The 19,343-nt window shown below is 43.1% G+C and overlaps 1 protein-coding gene across 2 annotated transcripts in view; it reads left to right on the top strand.

Annotated features, from left to right (window-relative positions):
- The window catches only part of EMB2765 (P-loop containing nucleoside triphosphate hydrolases superfamily protein), a 73,600-nt gene that overhangs the window by 9,150 nt on the left and 45,107 nt on the right, over positions 1–19,343 (top strand). For both annotated transcript variants that reach the window (XM_087381244.1, XM_087381243.1), the window contains 6 exons: positions 3,369–3,544; positions 3,659–3,893; positions 4,980–5,090; positions 5,195–6,253; positions 6,348–6,617; positions 7,479–7,664. In XM_087381244.1, coding sequence (XP_087237370.1) covers positions 3,369–3,544; positions 3,659–3,893; positions 4,980–5,090; positions 5,195–6,253; positions 6,348–6,617; positions 7,479–7,664 — 2,037 coding nt within the window. The remainder of the gene's footprint in view (positions 1–3,368; positions 3,545–3,658; positions 3,894–4,979; positions 5,091–5,194; positions 6,254–6,347; positions 6,618–7,478; positions 7,665–19,343) is intronic.

The following is a 19,343-nucleotide window of genomic DNA, read 5'->3' as shown; positions in this document are numbered from 1 at the left end:
AAGAATAGGCTCTGTAGTCAACTTCTCCTTGAGTGTATTGAATGCTTTCTTCTGTGATATTCCCCATGTGAAGGCTGCACTTTTCTTAGTAAGGTCATGTAATGGAGCTGCGATATCAGAAAAATGCTTGATAAATCTGCTATAATAGGAGCAAAGTCCCAAAAAACTACGGACTTCATGCACGGTTTTCAACTCAGGCCATTCTTGGATGGCTGGGATCTTTGCAGGATCCCTCTGTATCCCATTCTTGGATATTATATGCCCCAGATAATGGATCTCTTCTAAGAAGAATTCACTTTTCTTGCTATTGGCAAAAAGTTGATGATTTCGAAGTTCTTGAAATACCAAAGCAAGATGTTCCCTGTGCTCTTCTTCTGTCTTTGAAAAGACTAGGATATCATCAAAGAAAGTACGTGTGAAACGCCTGTACTTTCGGAAGATGCGATCCATCATTCTATTGAATGTGGCTGGAGCATTTGTCAACCCAAAAGGCATCACTAAGTATTCATACAACGCGAATGTAGTGCGAAAAGCTGTCTTATGCACATCTTGTGGTCGTATCCTGACTTGATGATAGCCACTCTTCAAGTCTATCCTGCTGAAAACTGAAGCTCCATTTAACTGATCCAGCACATCATCTATGCGTGAAATAGGGAATTTATTCTTGATGGTCATTTTGTTCAGTGCGCGGTAATCGACGCACATACGGAATGAACCATCTTTCTTCTGTACTAGCAGTACAGGGGAACAAAAAGGAGACGAGCTGGGCTGAATCAACCCTTTGGACAGCAAGTCCTGTACCTGAGCCATAATCTCCTCTCTCTGAGTCGCACTGACTCTATAAGGTGGTCTGTTTGGTGGCTCACTATCAGGCATTAACTCTATCTGATGATCTTCTGGTCTCTTTGGGGGTAACTCCCCTGGCAAAGCATCGGAAAAGCAATCTTGAAAGTTTACAAGAAACTGAAATTTATCTTTGTCTACATCATTCATTTCAGCCTGCATATCATTTTCTTTTTCTTTTACAAAAACCATGTACGCGGAAATTGCAGACTTCATTGCTTTACCACATGTAACATCAGATACAATGGGGATAGTCTCCCCTTTATTCCTGGCAACTAAACGCTGGTTTTTCCCCCTATGGATAAAACTCAGCACCCTCTCAGGGTATTCTATTGTCACTTCCTTTCGATGGAACCACGGTGTACCAAGTACAACATCATGCTGCTTGAGAGGAGAGATTAAAAAGTTTTCCTGATCTACATAGTTCTGCACATGGACACGAAGCTTTTTTAGCTTAATCTCAGGGCTAAATCTTCAGATATGAAATTGTCTGTAGACCCTGGATCAAATAGGATTAATGCTTGCTGATCTCTTATCTTTCCCCATGATAGCAAAAGCTCTTTTTCTTTTGGGTCTGAGGTACTCCCCAAAACATCTGGGACTGCTCCCACCATTGGCCTCAGTGGTACTTGTGGCTTTTCTGCTCCTTAGAACCTGAAGGCTTCTTAGGGCACTGGGTAGCTACATGCCCCTCTTTCCCACAAGCATTTTCCATCTCTGCGAAACTCAGCTATCTGTTCAGGAGTGAATGGGGATTTGCCTTTATAAGTCTTTGAAACTGAGTACCCCTCGGCTTCTGAGGCTGAAACCCTTTCTTTTCAACCTCGGGGTACTCTTTCTTTTCTGATTTTGAAAAATCAGTTTTCTTTCTTTCAGCACGTCCTGCATGCAAGGATAGTACTGTAGATGGATCTTGTAACGACACAAGACTAGCTACTGAAGGTGAATGCATAAGGTCTTGAATGTTCTTTGCCCCCAAAGCATTCAATTCTGCCTAGATTCTTGGACTGAGACCTGCTCTGTACTTTCTCATTTGGGTTCCTTTGGAGATCTTTTTGAAAGGTGCAACTTGCAAATAAGCATCCCAAAACTTTTGGTTGTACACATCCACTGTATCTCCTACATCCATATGCAAACTGTCCCAATCTTGAAGAACATGATCTCTAAACTGTTTAGGCATAAACTGCTGGTAGAAGGCTTTCTTGAAGTCCTTCCACTTCTTTGGGGCTGACCCATCTGTGGTTTGTGCACTCCACCATGCACTAGCTGTCGCTGTCAAGTGCAAACTGACCATTCTTAACTTGCAGGATTCTGAAAACTTTTCTGTACCGAATGCAGCATCAAACTGCTTGATAAACTGCAATGCTTTGTCTGTATGACCATAATGTCCATTGTAGGTCATAAACTTGACAGATTTACCTCCCTCTTTGAATTCCTTGGTCTCTCTGAAAGACTTACTCTTCCTGGACTTCTTGTGTTTCCTTCTTTTCCTTGATGGTTTATTTGATAAAAGCAGAAGATACAGAAGTCGAACTCGAGGTAGATGGTGATGGACTAGGAGATCGGTGATGATACCTCGATCTCTTCCTGCTATGAGACCGTCCCCTATGAGATCTCTCTTTCTCTGGCTGTACACGAGAGTGTGCCTCTGCCATTGGCACGTCATATGCTGCATTAGGCATAGCTTCTGCTTGAAACAAATGCTGAGCCCTTGGATCTTTTCTGAGATTTTCCATCTCTTGTATACGAGTGCATACCATCTGCTCAAATTCTTGCTGAGTTTGTTGCACACTTCTCTGTCTTGGATGTACATCCCTATCTTGTGAATCCCACTGGATAGGTGATTGAGCCATTTTCTTACAACTCGTTTGAGATATGCAAGTTTCTCACACACACACTGTGTATGCAACTGATGCACGCTGTCTTTGCTTTTCAAAGGGAAAAATTACCTCAACAAGAGGTGTCTTGCATTCACAATCTATGCCAGTACCGGGCTGTCAACTCAAGGCATATACCCACAAAGTTGCCAAGGCATCAATAACTATATTGCCCCTTTTCTGGCTATTGCAAAAAGCATTCAGAATGCATCTAACTCATCTTTTCCTGAGCACAAAGGCATGCATATTCTTTTTCTGCAAATCTCTGATTTTACTGTGTTTCTGCTGTTTTTCTGACAGTAAATACTCTCTCAGATAGGTGAAGACTGCTGGCAGAAACAGTCTCTGCAACTGTCTCCTTTTTTTTTGGGGGGTTTTTTTTTGGACAGTAACCAGATGGAGTAACGGGCTGGTTACTCTAACCTGACTGACTGGTTCTGGTCTGATTAGTTTTCAGAAGACCCCATAATAATTATTCTTCTGCATTTGAATATCTGCGCTTTGCCTTTTTCTAGGATATTTTACGGTTCTCTAGGACATTGATTGCACAGTGAATATGATATCTGTACCATCTTCTCAATTTGTGTCTAATGATAGTGACCAGATGATACACATACTCTAACAATGAAATTGATTTGCTGACTCAAGATATTGGAGTCGACTGTGGGTGAGCACAATTCTAAGGAGCAGGTCTCTAAGAATGCTGATACAAATTTGAAGCTGCGGCTGGACATTGAATCTCCAGTTGTTCCTAATTCTTTACTTTACTGTGAACGTTTTATGGAGTTCTTGATCGATTTACTTAGTCAGCTGCCTACTCGCAGGTGTGTGCCTGTATTTCTAAACTCCTGTTGTTATCAAAGACAACTTGTGCATTCTACTATTTTCTATGGCAAATTAATTATCTGATGTCCTTTTCATGAGATGTTGAATTTCAGGTTTACAAGGGCTTTAGTGGAAGATTTTGCTATTGTGTCTAAATGTCGCCTGAGTGCCCTGTATGGACACCCTAAAGGACGCCTTTTTGGACAGCTAGTTGATCTGCTGCGGTTTTATGAGGGTTTTGAGATTGATGATCAGACGGGTTCTCAATTGAGTGACGATGATGTGCTTCTTGCACACTGCTCAAAGCTACAAGCCTTTCAGCTGCTTTGCTTCAGACGAGTTCCTAAGGTTTGCAACCACTTAAACTTTTTTGACTGCTAGGGAGGTGGTGTAACGATGTAATTTTACAATAGTGTTCTTAAAAACAATAGTGTTCTTAAAAAGCTGTTGTTACCATGGCGGCAGTTTGTCATTCATCGATGCTTGAGTTTGTAAAATTACTGAGCATGTGTAGATCCAATATTTTGGCATGGTTGGTCTTCTGACATAATTTACAGAGAAAAACGAAAACACTTCATTGAACCAATTCAATCTAGTCTGATTTGTACAAATCAGTTTCCTGCTACTAGAGACTCAAGACTCAGAGTAGATATTGAATCACTTTCTTCAATCTGAGGAGCTGTTTAATCATACTTTAAACAGCTTGCCTTAGATTCCTTAGGAAGGTCCAACATGATGATACATTGTGTGGTAGAAGAAGGGAGCCCAAAGATGGATCAAGTAGGGTCTTAATTTCACGGAAGAGGGCTCAAGCACTCCCATAAATCAAGAGAAGGCCTTTTAAACATTAGACTAAATGAGTCAAATTAGCTTTAAGTAAATATTTTTATAAACACAGAAAACACTTGAAAAATCACACACAGGTGTTCTAAGTCCTGGCTAAAGCACTACGAGGATAAGATGGACAGATTGAGGGAGAAGAGTGTACATCATTAATCCAAGGGGCTTATTACAAGCATGCTAATGCAACTTGGCTGGACTAAATACATGATATCAAAATATATAAGGATTTTTATGAAAAGGAGTCAAAACTTAAGTAGCCTCATGTGTACTTAATCGAACAATCGCAAGGATATCCCATTCTGAATATGCAAAAGAGCGATAAGGGATCCAAAATGCTCAGAAAGTGCACCAGAAAATCAATTCAGTCATATATTTTATGGAAGAGGGTCTTTACAGTATGCTTCGTGTTTGTACAATTGTAGTTTTTCTTTTAATTTATTGCTTACAAATGATTGTGATCGAATAAATGTAGTAAGAATTGGGTCTGCTATCTGTTTATTCATGTGTTTACATTTCATGCTTGCCAGTTTTGTCAGATAGCTCAATTTCCCCCTGTGGATTAATTCTGATTTGAAACTGTGGCATCTGCAGTTGCGTGATCTTTCTCTCACCAATGTTGGTGCAATAGAAAAGCGCAGCGATCTTTCAAAGAAGCTCTCTGCACTCCTCCCTGAAGAAATGAGGGATCTAGTATGTGGCAAGGTACACATACTGCCACCATATTATTCTGATGTAAAGACTTATTGTCAAGAGTATACCAACAGTCTTCTTAATGCTTCTCATACATCTATTTGAATGGCTTGCAGTTGAACCTTCTCTCTGCAAATGATCCTTGGGCTCAGAGAGTTGATTTTCTTGTGGAGGTCATAGTTTCGACTTTTGAGAAACGCCTTTCACAAAGGGAAGCTATTAATGCCCTCCCTCTTTATCCCAATGAGCAGGTTATGTGGGACGAAAGTCTTGTGCCTAGTATCAATTATACGGGTGAAGGTTGCCTTGCTCTTCCAAAGTTGAATTTACAGTTTCTTACTCTTCATGATTACTTGCTACGAAATTTCAACCTATTTCGTCTAGAATCGACCTATGAAATAAGAGAGGACATCCATGATGTTCTTCAGCGTATGGGTTCTTATGTCAATGGTGAAGGTGGTACGTCGTTCAGAGGATGGGCCAGAATGGCAGTTCCCATTAAGGACTTCAAAATAACTGAAGTTAAACGGCCAAATATTGGAGAAGTGAAGCCTTCTGCTTGCATAGCAGAAGTCACATTCACTGTTTCAAGGTACAGGGGATCAATGAGATCTGAATGGGATGAACTGAAGGAGCATGATGTGCTTTTTTTACTTTCTATTCAACCTCCTTTGGAACAGCTCAGCAAAGAGGATTCGATAGAATTGAGTGTTCCAGATAGGTTTGGGTTACAATATGTTCGTGGTTGTGAAGTGATTGAGATGCGTGATGAGGGTGGGCAGCTCATGAATGATTTCAGCGGCAGAGTGAAGAAGGAAGAATGGAAGCCCCCTCAGGGAGAAGTTCGTGTGGCAGTTGTAGCATTAGACACAGCTCAATATCAAATGGATGTGACTGCAATGGCAGATAAGGTTGAGGATGATATATACAGCTCTTTCAACGTGCTCATGAGAAGAAAACCAAAAGAGAACAACTTCAAAGCAATTCTTGAGTCTATCAGGGACTTAATGAATAAAGACTGTTTTGTTCCAAATTGGCTGCGAGATATAATCTTGGGATATGGTGACCCTGGTGCTGCACAGTGGAAAAACATGCCAGACCAACTAGAGGTGATTGACTTCAAGGATACCTTTCTGGGTGCAGAACACTTGAGGGAATCCTTTCCGGGCTATGATGTAAGTACTGCAGTATGCCTATTTTCATAGGTGTCAGATGAGCCTTGCGTTCTCTAAAAGTAGGCTGTTGTTTTTTTTTGATGCTGTGGTGTAGGTTTCCTTTAGAGGTCCAGGTGGGAAAGAAGATAAGGCTCCTGTCCCTCCTTTCCGAGTGACATTACCGAAGAGTTTTACGAGTCCAACAACAATCACTAAGTTAAGTGGTTTTAAAAGGAAAGGGTTGGCAGGAGAGATTAAAGTTGACAATTTTGAGAATAGTGTAGAGCAGGAGAAAGTTTTGGTTGAATCATATGTACCTCCTGATCCGGGACCATATCCACAAGATAAGCCAAAGCAAAACACTGTCAGATTCACTCCTGTACAGGTACTTTGCAAACCTCCATCTTCTTATTATTTATGTTGTATTGATCTAGATTCTATCCTATCTTGAAAAAGTCATTGGACAGACTTTGTTTCACAAGACTGTTTAATGTTGTACGTTTCATGGATATGTAACCTGATTGAGCTACTTTATTTCCACATTAGAGCTAGCCTGAAATGTCACCTGGCTTTTAGCCCAAAAATATGCAGGCTCTTTGCAAGTTTGCTGAGCTGTCTTGCTGATGTTTGCTCCTCATTTTTCCTTCTATTGTGTCTTAAGGTAGTTAATTACTCTATATAAATTGAGTGTATGCCTCAGATGATACGGAATCATGTAGTGTCAAAAGTCATGAAAACAGACTTAACATATGATATTGAAACAAATAAAGATTGTACAGACCCTTACACTAACAAGTAAATAAATCAAGTTAGGGACATTGTCTTGTAAATTCAGATTGCACAAGCTGTGCAGACAACGGTTTTGGGACCTGGAGTAAGTAATCCGATAGTCTTTTATGGATTGTGTGTGGGCATGAGATTGATTCAATCCTAAAGTTTAAACAAGGGACATAGTGGTGACTGTCACGCCTGTCCCCGCCCTCCCTGGCCTGTGTTGGATTGGCTGACACTGGGCTCTCTGTGGAATTTCATCTGGATGTATCCCCACAGGTCCAGATTCGTTTTTAAACTGTGCGTGTGTGTGGGGAGGGGGGGAGAGAGAGAGAGAGAGAGAGAGAGAGAGAGAGAGAGTTTTCCCCTTCTGTTTGTGATGTTTAGAGAGAGAGAGAGAGAGAGAGAGAGAGAGAGAGAGAGAGTTTTCCCCTTCTGTTTGTGATGTTTGAGTTTGTATGTCTTGTTATGTCAGCTTGGAGCAATTATTGCTGGGGTACAACCTGGATTGACAATGGTCGTTGGTCCTCCTGGCACTGGCAAGACAGACACTGCTGTACAAATTTTGAATGTGTTATATCATAACTGTCCTAGCCAAAGGACATTACTCATAACTCATTCAAACCAAGCATTGAATGATCTTTTTGAGAAAATTATGCAGGTATGGATGTTGTTTTATGTACGCTTTCACTCGAAGTCACTGTATCTACAAAAACGTATATGATATTTTGAGTAACATTGTGTGCACTGAAAGTAGAGAGTCATTGCACTGGAGTCAGATGACTCAATGTTCAAACATACATTTTCAGTATATATTGTTGGTATTCTGTTTTTAGAAAACTTGGTGATGTTCAATGTTCAATGCATTTGATAAAAGGCTTATGCTTTTGTGCCTCCCCTTTTTATTATTGGCACATCTTCAAGCCCGTATGAATCAGGGTAAATAAGGTAACACAAAACTTGTGGTTTTAAAACATCAACAATAATGCGGTAGTAGTGGAAACACACAGTAGATAATCTCACTCCTGCTTTTGTGAACACAAGTGATGTAGATAGAGATAGAGACAGACATAGTTATTGAACCATGCACCGTAGAGTAGAAACAGTAAAATACATTGCCCCAATAGATGGACAAAATCTCCTACAAATATGTGCTCAGTGTGCCACCATCTAGCAGATATGGTGCTGCCTAGATGTGGACCCTTGGCACCACAGAACTGTTCTCCTACCTCTTCTTGGCACCTCCAAATCTCTGTCAGCCTGCGTGCTCCTGTGGAGTTTTAGTGGGCTGAGTAGAGGCCACACAAACAGGTTTCCTTGCTGTGGATACAACCAATAGTGAGAGACAGTTCACTCTCTCCTTGACCTCCCTGCTGTTCTGTATGCAGACCATGTCTGAGGCGCAAGGTGAGCCTGGCTCCTGGCCTCCTTGCTGCTTTGGTATGCAGCCAAAGTGTGAGGCTCTCAGTGGATCCCTGGACCTCCCTGCTGCTGGAACTGCAGGCCAAATCTGAGGCACCAAAGAACACCCCCAAAGAAATCTGATAGCGGAAGACACATAGACCAGGAGCTCACACAGCGTGTGTGGTGTGTGGAATCACAAACTTCTTAACTTATGTGCTTCAAATAGATCTGCAGACTCATAAATAGACAATGATCCAGCGAGATATAGAAGCTACCGAAAGAATATATTTCCCTCCAAAGCTATGGACACAATACAAAAGAGATAGATCCAAAGTCCCACTAGAGCGTGGTCCTTTGATCTTACCACCACGTACTCCGGATATCTCTAGAACTTGAGCCCGCGTGCTCCACCTCAAGCGTATGTAGACTCTCCATCCTTTGACTCAGCTTCTTTGCTGACCTAGGAGACAGCGAGCTCAGTCTGCAGCCACTCTTTGGACTCCTCTGCCTCCTGAATGTAGGCCTGAGGGTGTGTGAGCTGGTGCTCCTGCTGCTCCCTTTGTGTGCTGACTGCTGGATGTATGAGTGAGGCACTAAGCCTCCCTTTTATAGACCCTAAGGGCTATCAAAATAGCCGACTGGAGCAGGCCTTACTGGCCAACTTTGCTGCCCCCCAAAACCGACTGGGGAGGCTCTCATTTTGAGGCCCTTTTGCAGGGCTTTTTGGCTGACCTGCTGCTGACTGGCCTGGTCAGCCCTTTTTGGGCTGCTTCCAGGCCCCAAGGGAGGCCTATATAAGGCCCCTCCCTTGGGCAGTACCAAGGCTAGGTGGCTGGCCTTCCATAGCCACCACCACTGCCCCCTTTGCTGCTGCAACACCTGTACTTCAAGGCGCCTCTTGTCTGGCTTTCTCCACCCCCTTCCAGCCACGTGTTTACCTCTGTACAGGGCCCTACAGTGGCGCGAACTGTCCTGGCTCTGATCGATGCTGCTTCCCTCCGTTGTGGCTCAATACTGCTAGGTATGAGGTGCTGCCCAAGTGGCATCCCCCTCTCTCTTTCTTCTATGGGCATATTCTGCCCTAGGTCTCCCTCCCCCATGCTCTCATTTGGGGGCTTACAGATGGGGAGGTGACCTTTCCAACAGACTCTGCTGCTGCACCAGACTGGCCCTGTATGTTGGCCTGACCTGCTGCCACAGAGTGCCAACTGGCAGTCCCTTCTGCCCCCACCTGCAGGGCCTTATATAGTGGCCCTGGCAGCCCTATGTGCTTCCCTTGCAGAGCCTTCTGTTTCCTGAACCTCAGCCCTCTTCCAGGGCACTATTCCATGCTGCTACAGACTGCCGACTGGCAGTCCCTTCTGCCATCACCTGCAAGGCCTACATAGTTACCCTGGCAGCCCTTGCTGGCTGCCCTATGTGCTGCTCTTGCAGGGCCTGCTCCTGCCTGAACCTCAGCCCTCGTCCAGGGCCCTATGCTGCTCCTAGGCAGGCCCTTCCATGCAGCCACATGTCCTGCCCTTTTTGCAGTCATGATAGCCTGCATGCTGCCATGTGGCAGCGCTCCCTTTTCTCTCAGATCTGCCCCCGTGGCAGCCTTCTCCTGTGCCCATGTGGCATCTATCTGACCAATCATTGAGGTTGGTTGTGGTTCACACTCCTTTTGCTTGATATATTTTTAAAACCCTATCCTCTTAGGTAGAAGTTTGAAGCTTTTGTGGTTTAAATTATATATAAGTTCGTCCTATTGTTAGAGTAACTACATGATAATCTGGAAGAGTAAACAGCCATACATCAGTTTAAGACTGAGAGTCTTTTGTTTTTGATTTAAACTCTCTGATTAATGCTACGTCTTCACGGTAAACTGCCCATTTTCCATCCTTTTTGGCAGGCCTGACTTTAGCTAACTCAGTTGCCTTAATCTTGAGTTGAGCTTGTGTAAGCTCCTCTGCTATCCATACTTTGGTGCCCTTCAACTTGTAAGATTGTTGAAGAAGCTTGATCCACATATCTTTTGACTTCAGAGTAAGGATTGCATGCCCTCTATAATGCAAAATAGAAGCTGGCCTGGAGTCGTCATCATCCTGCTCATCATCATTCACCCATTCAATGTTGGGCAAGTTTGCTTTGATCTTTGTCAATATTTCACTATATGTGTCCTCCTCTTTGTACCAATCTTCTGGGAGTCCCCCTATTCTAATCTTCAGAGCATTATCACGTCTATCTTCGTGTTCTCTTATCTCTGCTTGAATATCAGACTTACTTGCTTTGTTGTCCACTTCCACAATCACTTCCTTCTTAGCAGTTTGTACTTCAGTGTAAACAAGATTTTTGACTGTAGAGACGAGCTGCGGGGTAGGGGGGGAATCCTTATAAGATTTTACAGCCTCTTCAATTACTGCTTGCTTACCAGGCCCTTCTAGAATGTGAAGCTGGGCCTTTACTTTTACCAGCTCCAATCGTAACTCTCTCACTGCCTGCTGCAGATAAAAAATCTGATCCTGTTGCTCGAGGATGGGTCGTTTTGAGCCTTCTTGTTGGTAATTCCGTGCATATGGAGATGGTTTCATGGCTGCAACTGTAGAGTATCGAGTCTTGATGGATGTTGAAGGAGTTGAGGGAGTTGAGGGGGACTTAGGCCAATCCATAGTTGGCTATATGTTGAACCCCCTAGCTTAACCTAACCCTCGGGTTGGGTTGGGGGTTTAGCCCATTTCGGGGTTAGGGAGAACTAGGACTAGGTGCGGATGGGACGAAAGTACGGACGGGCTGTACGGTACGGGGAGAGGTTGAGCGACTGTACGAGGAGCGGCTGTACGGAGAGGCTGAGCTGCTGGTTGTACAGAGGTACAGAGGGAGAGGTTGAGCGGTACGGAGGTATGGGAGGTTGAGCGGTACGGGAGATACAGAGGTGCGGACGGAGAGGCTGAGCGGAGAGGCTAGCGGGAGGGAGCAAGGTAAAATCAGATTTGCTGTTCTTCATCACCGCATTTGATTTTATTTTTTTTGAATTTTGTGAGCAGTGGAAGGGAGCGGGAGGCTGAGCGGGAGGGAGTGGAGAGGCTACGGGAGAGGCTAGTGGGGCTGAGCGGGAGGGAGTGGAGAGGCTACGGGAGAGGCTAGCGGGAGGGAGCGGAGAGGCTAGCGGAGGGAGCGGAGAGGCTTTCATTCATTCATCAAGAGAGAAAGAAAGAAAGATATATTAATGTCCTTAGGAGGCCTCACGGGCCTATGGGACAAAATGCACACCAAAAAGATAGACACCACCAAAACATTTGTTATAGATTGAGGGTCTCTTGGAAGTGTATATACCGCTCCCAGATTTATATACTACGTAAGGTAATAGGCCTATGTTACATCAGTTTAAGATTGAGAGTCCTTGGGTTTGGATTTAAAGTCTTTGATAAGGGCTTTTCCATCTCTGTAGACAGCCCATTTTCCCTCTTTGCGAGCATCCTTCACTTTGTTCAATTCTATGGCTTTCATCTTGAGCTCACAGTCGGGGTAAGCTCTTTCAAGAACAACAAAAAATCTAAATTTGTATGATTGGATATATTCTAGTCTTACAAAGCTATATCTTGGTACCTCTCAGTTTTTTGGTGTGCATGAGAATCTTGCTTCTTGCCCTCCTATCATTGAGAACCACTTTAGCTTGTGTCCTAGTATGAGCAACAATGGATATGTCCTTTAGGTCCCATTCAATCTGAGGAGTTGCTGCTATAACATTATCAATTTTCTCTGCCAGGCTCCCTTCATGCCAATCTACAGGTAGTCCTTCAATGCGTAGACACCGGGCATTAGAAGCCCTTTTTCCCTGCTCTTGTACTTCTCCATATACTTTGCTTTTGTTGATTTTATTGTCCATTGTTGCTGAGATTTCCTCTTTCATCGACTTAACCTGATTGGTAACCATGGCTTGGACTTTGGTCACCAACTGTGGTGCAAGTGCTGCTTCACTGTGTATCCAAAGTACTTCCTATATGATTTCTTTCTTGCCATTGTTCTCCATCTCCTTAAACTTTTTCCTGAGGGCTGCAACCATGAGTCAGAGGTCCCTTATTTCCCGTTGCAGAAAAAATATCTTTTCCTGTGAATCTGATCCAATCCCTTTGCTTGTAGTGCAATGAGTATGGGCTGGGTGTTGCTGCAATATCAGAGTAGGAGGGTTTTTTGCTAGGGGTTGTGGCAAAGGTCTTCACCTTTGGGAGCTCCATGACGGCTAGTGAGTAAATCAGGGGCCCTTATGCTGATTCTAACACCCTGGACTGAGCGAGGGCCACAGCTCAGTTTGGGGTTGGGATGGGCTGCTGCTGTGCTCCCCGAACTTGACCTATGTGAACTGAGGTTGACGGCGGCCCCCTCCGACCTAGACGATGACCACGACCTGCTGTTGCCGTTGCTGCAGAGTTACGGGAAACAGGGAAACGGAAACGGAAACAAAAACGTTTCGGGATTTTTGAGAGGGGGTGAAACGGGAAAACGCCACGTCATCAAGGGGGTTTACAAAAGGGGGTTTAGAGTAATGCATACACACATTTAGAGAGCTCTACCTTCAAAAAAAGTGCACAATAAGCTATAGCTCTACCTAGTACCATTAATATTGATTGTAACTTCGAACTTTGGAGATTCAAGTTTCATTGTTCAACCAGTTACCAATCACACAATGCAAATTTCAATTACGCAAGGTGGGGTAATTTATAAATCTTATAACAAGTTACAAAATGGAAAAATGATTCATGATTCATGATATTTAAGAAACCAATCATGATTCATAAATGGTAATTCAGCTTTCAAAGCCCAAATGTCATAGTAACAAAAAGAAAGCTGATACCCAAAAAAGGCTACATCGAGGATGATATCATATATGATCAAATAATAAGCTCATCCTCATCCTGAGACTCAACCTCTGCCTCCTCCTCCTCATCATCATTCTCCTCTACTAACAAATCATTATCATCAGGTGAGTGGGCATTATCTGGGCTATGAAATCCAATATATTTGTCATGCGTATACTCGTGTCTCATCTTGTTAAGCAAACACAAGTTTGCATTAACAAAGACAAGATCATTGGCCGGTTGTGTTCGCAGACGATTTCTCTTCTTTGTGTTGGATATGGGCAAAGCTACTCCACAAATGCTCACAAGAAGAGGAGGTGCAAGCTTGGCTTAGAATGCGGATGGCAAGCTTTTTCAACTCGGGGGAATCAGCTCCATAATCCTCCCACCATGTAGCAGCCCCAACTCGAAATCTGAAATTCCAAAACTCATAAATTTTAGATTTCTAATTTTGTATTAAATAACAAATTACAAGTTTCTAAAATCTGAAAATTAAAATGAGTTAATATTACCTATCATGCTATGCATCTGGCCATCCATACATGCCTTCCTTATTGCGATAATTGGCAAGCTGGTCTTTTATCCTCCGCCGTCCATCAGGAGTTGGCACCATCTTTTGAAGAGTGAGCTCCAACCATGAACAACCTCTGCATCACTCTGTTGTGCACGTGCCTTGTGTTGAAACTCCGGGTCCAACACAAAGGTAGCTGCATGCATGGGAGAGTAATATTGATTCCATCTGCTCACAGCCAACTCTTCCAATTCTCTCAACCTTTGGGGATCCTTTTCTATTTCTCTGATATTCTCAATCATCCGATCCATCCCCTCATACACCTTACCAAGAAAAGGCATATCTCCATCAACTCGGTTAAGCAGCTTCACAATAGGCACACATAGATCAACAATGTGAGATGCATCAGCCCAAAATTCATCACTGCCTATGCACAAGTCATAACAATAAATTCCAAGAGCTTGCCTAGAAGTGGGCCATGCATCCCACTCTGGGCTTGCCACAACTTGTTTCAGTGCAGGTCTCATTTCAAGGAGCCTGCGAAGCATCAAAAAGTTGTATGCAAATCTTGTCTCTGCATACTTCAAAAGCTCCTTGTTGGCAAATTTATGGTACAAAGCAAGAGAAAAATTATGTCGTGTACAACCGGAACTGATCGGGGGAAATCGTGGGAAATATACAATCGAAACTGAATTAAAAACTGTCCACAGCTCTCCCTTCTCCAAAGCTCTCCCTCTCTCTGGACAAACACTAGGGCCCAGGACAAATTGTCGGGCTGGACCCCCCCGAAGGTCTTTATTACTTTTCAGAAATTCTGTTACAGAAGTTCAGCATAAGCTGTCACGTAAGTCTCTCATAAAACCTGAAAAGAATTTCCTAACTTACAAGAGCTTCAAGCCCCATTCAATTTGGCAACATGCCACTTGTCTAAAATCTAGACTAACTCTTATTACAAGCCACTTAGGGCCATTCTGGAGTCTTCCAGGCTCTCGGTCACACGAACCGCTTCCTAGGTGCTTGTCAGGCTCCCATCTCGCTTAGGAAAATAATCCTTCCTAGTACCTGCAACAATTAATTAAAGCGCACCACCATGGTACCCATTAATTGTTAGCGCTTTGCATGCAAATAACACACTGTGGACTAATCCTAGTCACGGTGGGCGTCCCCACTGAACACATGTGCACATCTAAACAAATATATATATATATAAATATATATATATATTTTCTCTGGTTGACCGAGGTCAACACTCTTGATTATAATTAAAGAGCTTCGACCTAAGGTCAAGGCGCTTTAATTATAGCCAAGTCTCTCCAACCGAGGTTGGCACATCTTGGTTAACCGGGGTTAACTCTCTTGGCGCATGCCAAGTCTTGTTGACCAAAGTCAACATTCTCTGACCGTAGTCAGGTTTACTTGACTGGAGTCAAGTATCTTTGACCGTAGTCAATCCTTTGACCATTAAAATGACTCTTTGACCGTAATTAACACATATAGAACTCTTTAATTAAGATCAAATAAATGGTCAACTGTACTTTGACTTAGGATATTTACATTGTGGTGACATCCCCTCGGCTTCTATTCAGTTGACCTCAACTGAAAAGCTTCCTTGTAAACATCCAAAAGCTGTGGATGATCGGATAACATGTTTTCGTCCATCCACTTGGCATCTAATGCCGTATAATTCTTGAATTTTACAAGATACCTGTAAAATTCCTTACCCTGAGGGCCGTTACGTACAGTATGGTACACAATTTGCTCTGGCTGAAGGACTTCCTCCAGCTCATCCACTTCTGGTGGATCTTCTAATACTGGTTCTGTAGGCTCTGGTCCTTGAAATTTCTTTAGAAGACTCACATGGAATGCATTGTGAATCCTCCAATGCTCTGGCAATGCTAATCTGTATGCAACCTCATTTATTCTTTCTGTAACCCTGAAAGGGCCATAGTATCTGGGAGATAACTTTGCATACACTTTCTGTTTGCCTTTAAACTTGCGGAGCCTAGCTTTTTCAAACTTTAAAAGTACCCAGTCCCCTTCCTTGAGATCCAACTGTCTCCTATGTTTATCTGCAGCCCTTTTATGTTTCTCTTGAGACCTTTCAATTGCTGTCCGGACTTGGCTGTAAGCTGTCTGGAGGTCTCTTACAAACTGATCAGCGGCAAATATTTCATCTTTAGTCCTCAATATAGGTGGCAAAATCACCTTCCCATATATGATTTCAAAAGGGGCTTTCCCTGTAGAGCTATGTACTGTATTATTCTAAGCAAACTCTACTAACGGTAGGTACTTTTCCCAGTCTGAACTCTGGTCACCCACGTAGCATTTCAGCATATCCAAAATGGTAGAATTTGCTACTTCACTTTGACCATCTGTCTGGGGATGGAAAGAAGAAGAAAAATTCAGATTCGTCCCCATGTTATCAAATAAAGCTCTCCAGAATAGACTGGTCATTCTGGGATCTCGATCACTAACAATGGACTTAGGCATACCATGATGTTTAAAGATCTGTGCCATAAACAACTTAGCCATATGATCTGCCTTTATGGTTTTGCGAACCGGAAGGAAATGAGCTTGCTTGCTGAATCTATCAATGATAGTCCAAATCCCATCATTCCCTGACTTTGATCTCGGCAAATCAAAAATAAAGTCCATTGTAATATTTTCCCATGGTGCCTGAGGCACGGGAAGAGGCATAAGTAGGCCAGGTGCCTTCTGTCTATCATACTTCATTTTCTGACACGTAAGGCATTCAGTAACAAACTGATGTATATCTTTCCGCATTCCTGGCCAAAAGAAATACCTCTCTAGTGCTAGAGTTGTTGCTGCAATTCCTCTATGTCCAGCATAGGGAGGTGCATGGCATTCCTCCAAAATCTTTTTCCTCATCTCCTGGGTGATGCATAGACAATCATCTTTCATTAAATACCCATCTTTCAGGGAATAGTGACTGGTGGATTGCCCTTCTTGCATCTGCTGTAAAATTTCACCAAAATCAGAATCATGAACATATTGTTCCCTCATGCCTTCCAGGTCCTGATGATAAGCAATAGTTACATTATTGACCTGGGGTCTTCGGGACAAGGTATCTGCCACTCTGTTCCTAATTCCTGGAGTATGGACAATCTGAAAATGATACATTGACAGCATGTTTGCCCATTTCATATGCTTCTCTGAAAGCTTGGTCTGAGTCAAAAAGTATTTCAGACTTTGGTGATCTGTTTTGACAGTAAAATCTGCACCCAAAAGATAGTGTTTCCATGTATGGATAGCATGAATTACAGCCAATAACTCTTTCTCATAGATTCCTAAATATCTTTCCGCATCCCGAAGTCGTCTGCTTTCATAGGCTACTACATGACCATTCTGATGCAATGCAGCCCCAACACATTCTCCACAAGCATCACAATCCACATCAAAAGACTGATACAGATCCGGAACTACCAGAATAGGCTCTGTAGTCAACTTTTCCTTGAGTGTATTGAATGCTTTCTTCTGTGATAATCCCCAGGTGAAAGCTGTATTTTTCTTAGTGAGGTCATGTAATGGAGCTGCGATATCAGCAAAATGTCTGATAAATCTTCTGTAGTAAGAACACAAGCCTAAAAAGCTTCGAACTTCATGCACAGTTTTCAGCTCTGGCCATTCCTGAATGGCACGGATCTTCGCTGGATCCATTTGTATCCCATTCTTGGATATTATATGCCCCAGATAATGGATTTCTTCCAAGAAGAACTCACTTTTCTTGCTGTTTGCATAGAGCTGATGATTTCTCAGCTCTTGAAACACTATAGCAAGATGTTCTCTGTGGTCTTCATCTGTCTTAGAAAAAACTAAGATATCATCAAAGAAGGTACCGGTAAAATGCCTGTACTTCCGGAAGATGCGATCCATCATTCTGTTAAATGTGGCTGGAGCATATCCAAAAGGCATCACTAAGTATTCATACAACCCGAATGTTGTGCGGAATGCTGTCTTATGCACATCCTGAGGCTGTATCCTCACTTGGTGGTAGCCACTCTTTAAGTCTATCCTGCTGAAAACTGAAGCTCCATTTAACTGATCCAAGACATCATCAATACGCGGAATAGGGAATCTATTCTTGATGGTCATTTTGTTCAGTGCGCGATAATCAACGCACATACGGAATGAACCATCTTTCTTCTGTACTAACAGTACAGGGGAACAAAAAGGAGACGAGCTGGGCTGAATCAAGCCTTTGGACAGCAAGTCGTGTACTTGAGCCATAATCTCCTCTCTCTGAGTCGCACTGACTCTGTAAGGGGGTCTATTTGGTGGTTCACTACCAGGCATTAACTCTATCTGATGATCTTCTGGTCTCTCTGGGGGTAACTCCCCTGGCAAAACATCAGAAAAGCAATCTTTAAAGTTTACCAAAAACTGAAACTTATCTTTGTCTGCATCATTCATTTCAGCATGCATATCAGTCTCTTTTTCTTTTACAAAAACCATGTACGCAGAAATTGCAGACTTTATTGCTTTACTGCATGAAACATCAGATACAATGGGGATAGTGTCCCCTTTATTCCTGGCAATTACACGCTGATTTTTCCCCCTATGTACAAATTCCAGCACTCTTTCAGGAAGAGTCAACTTCACTGCCTTGCGGTGAAACCAAGGCATCCCCAAAACTACATCATAATGTTTCAGTGGAGAAATGAAGAAGTCTTCCTGATCCACATAACTCTGAATATGAAGACGGAGCTTCCCTATCAAGGGAGTAACTGGCACAGGATTCCCACAAAACATTTGATCGGCATCCAAAGTCCTGCCTAGCTCTTCCGTCTTTATTCCCAGCCTCAGGGCTAGATCCTCTGATATGAAATTATCAGTAGCCCCTGGATCAAATAAAATCAGCGCTTGCTGGTCTCTAACTTTGCCCCATGATAGCAGCAATTCTCGTTCTTCTGGGTTCAAAGCATGACCCAGTATATCAGGAATACCCCCCGCCATTGGCTTTTGCGGTCCTCGTGGCTTCTCTGCCTCTTTTCCCTTCGATGATGAAGGCTTTTCTGGGCACTGGGCAGCCACATGCCCCTCTTTACCGCACCTGAAGCATTTCCCATCTCTACGGAATTCCGCTATCTGTTCAGGGGTAAAATTAGATTTGCCTTTATAGGTCTTTGAAAACTGAGTACCCCTCGGCTTCTGAGACTGAAACCCTTTCTTTTCAGCCTTAGGGGACTCTTTCTTTTCTGATTTTTGAAAATCAGATTTCTTTTTATCAGCACGTCCTGCATGCAAGGATGGCACTGTAGATGGATCTTGTAGCGGTACAAGACTCGCTACTGAGGCTGAATGCATAAGATCTTGAATATTCTTTGCCCCCAAAGCATTCACTACTGCCTGAATTCTTGGAGTGAGACCTGCTCTGTACTTCCTCATCTGGGTACCTTTGGAGATCTTTTTGAATGGTGCAACCTGCAAATAAGCATCCCAGAACTTTTGGTTGTACCCATCCACTGTATCTCCTCCATCCATGTGCAAGCTGTCCCAGTCTTGAAGAACATGGTCTCTGAATTGTTTAGGCATGAACTGCTGGTAGAAGGCTTTCTTGAAGCCCTTCCAC

This window comes from Dipteris shenzhenensis, chromosome 11, assembly GCF_047967505.1.
Source record: "Dipteris shenzhenensis isolate YYH24624 ecotype China chromosome 11, Dip_SZ_1.0, whole genome shotgun sequence".
NCBI lineage: Eukaryota > Viridiplantae > Streptophyta > Polypodiopsida > Gleicheniales > Dipteridaceae > Dipteris > Dipteris shenzhenensis.
The sequence above is the reverse complement of the archived record's forward strand: the minus strand, read 5'-3'. Positions and strand labels throughout refer to the sequence as shown.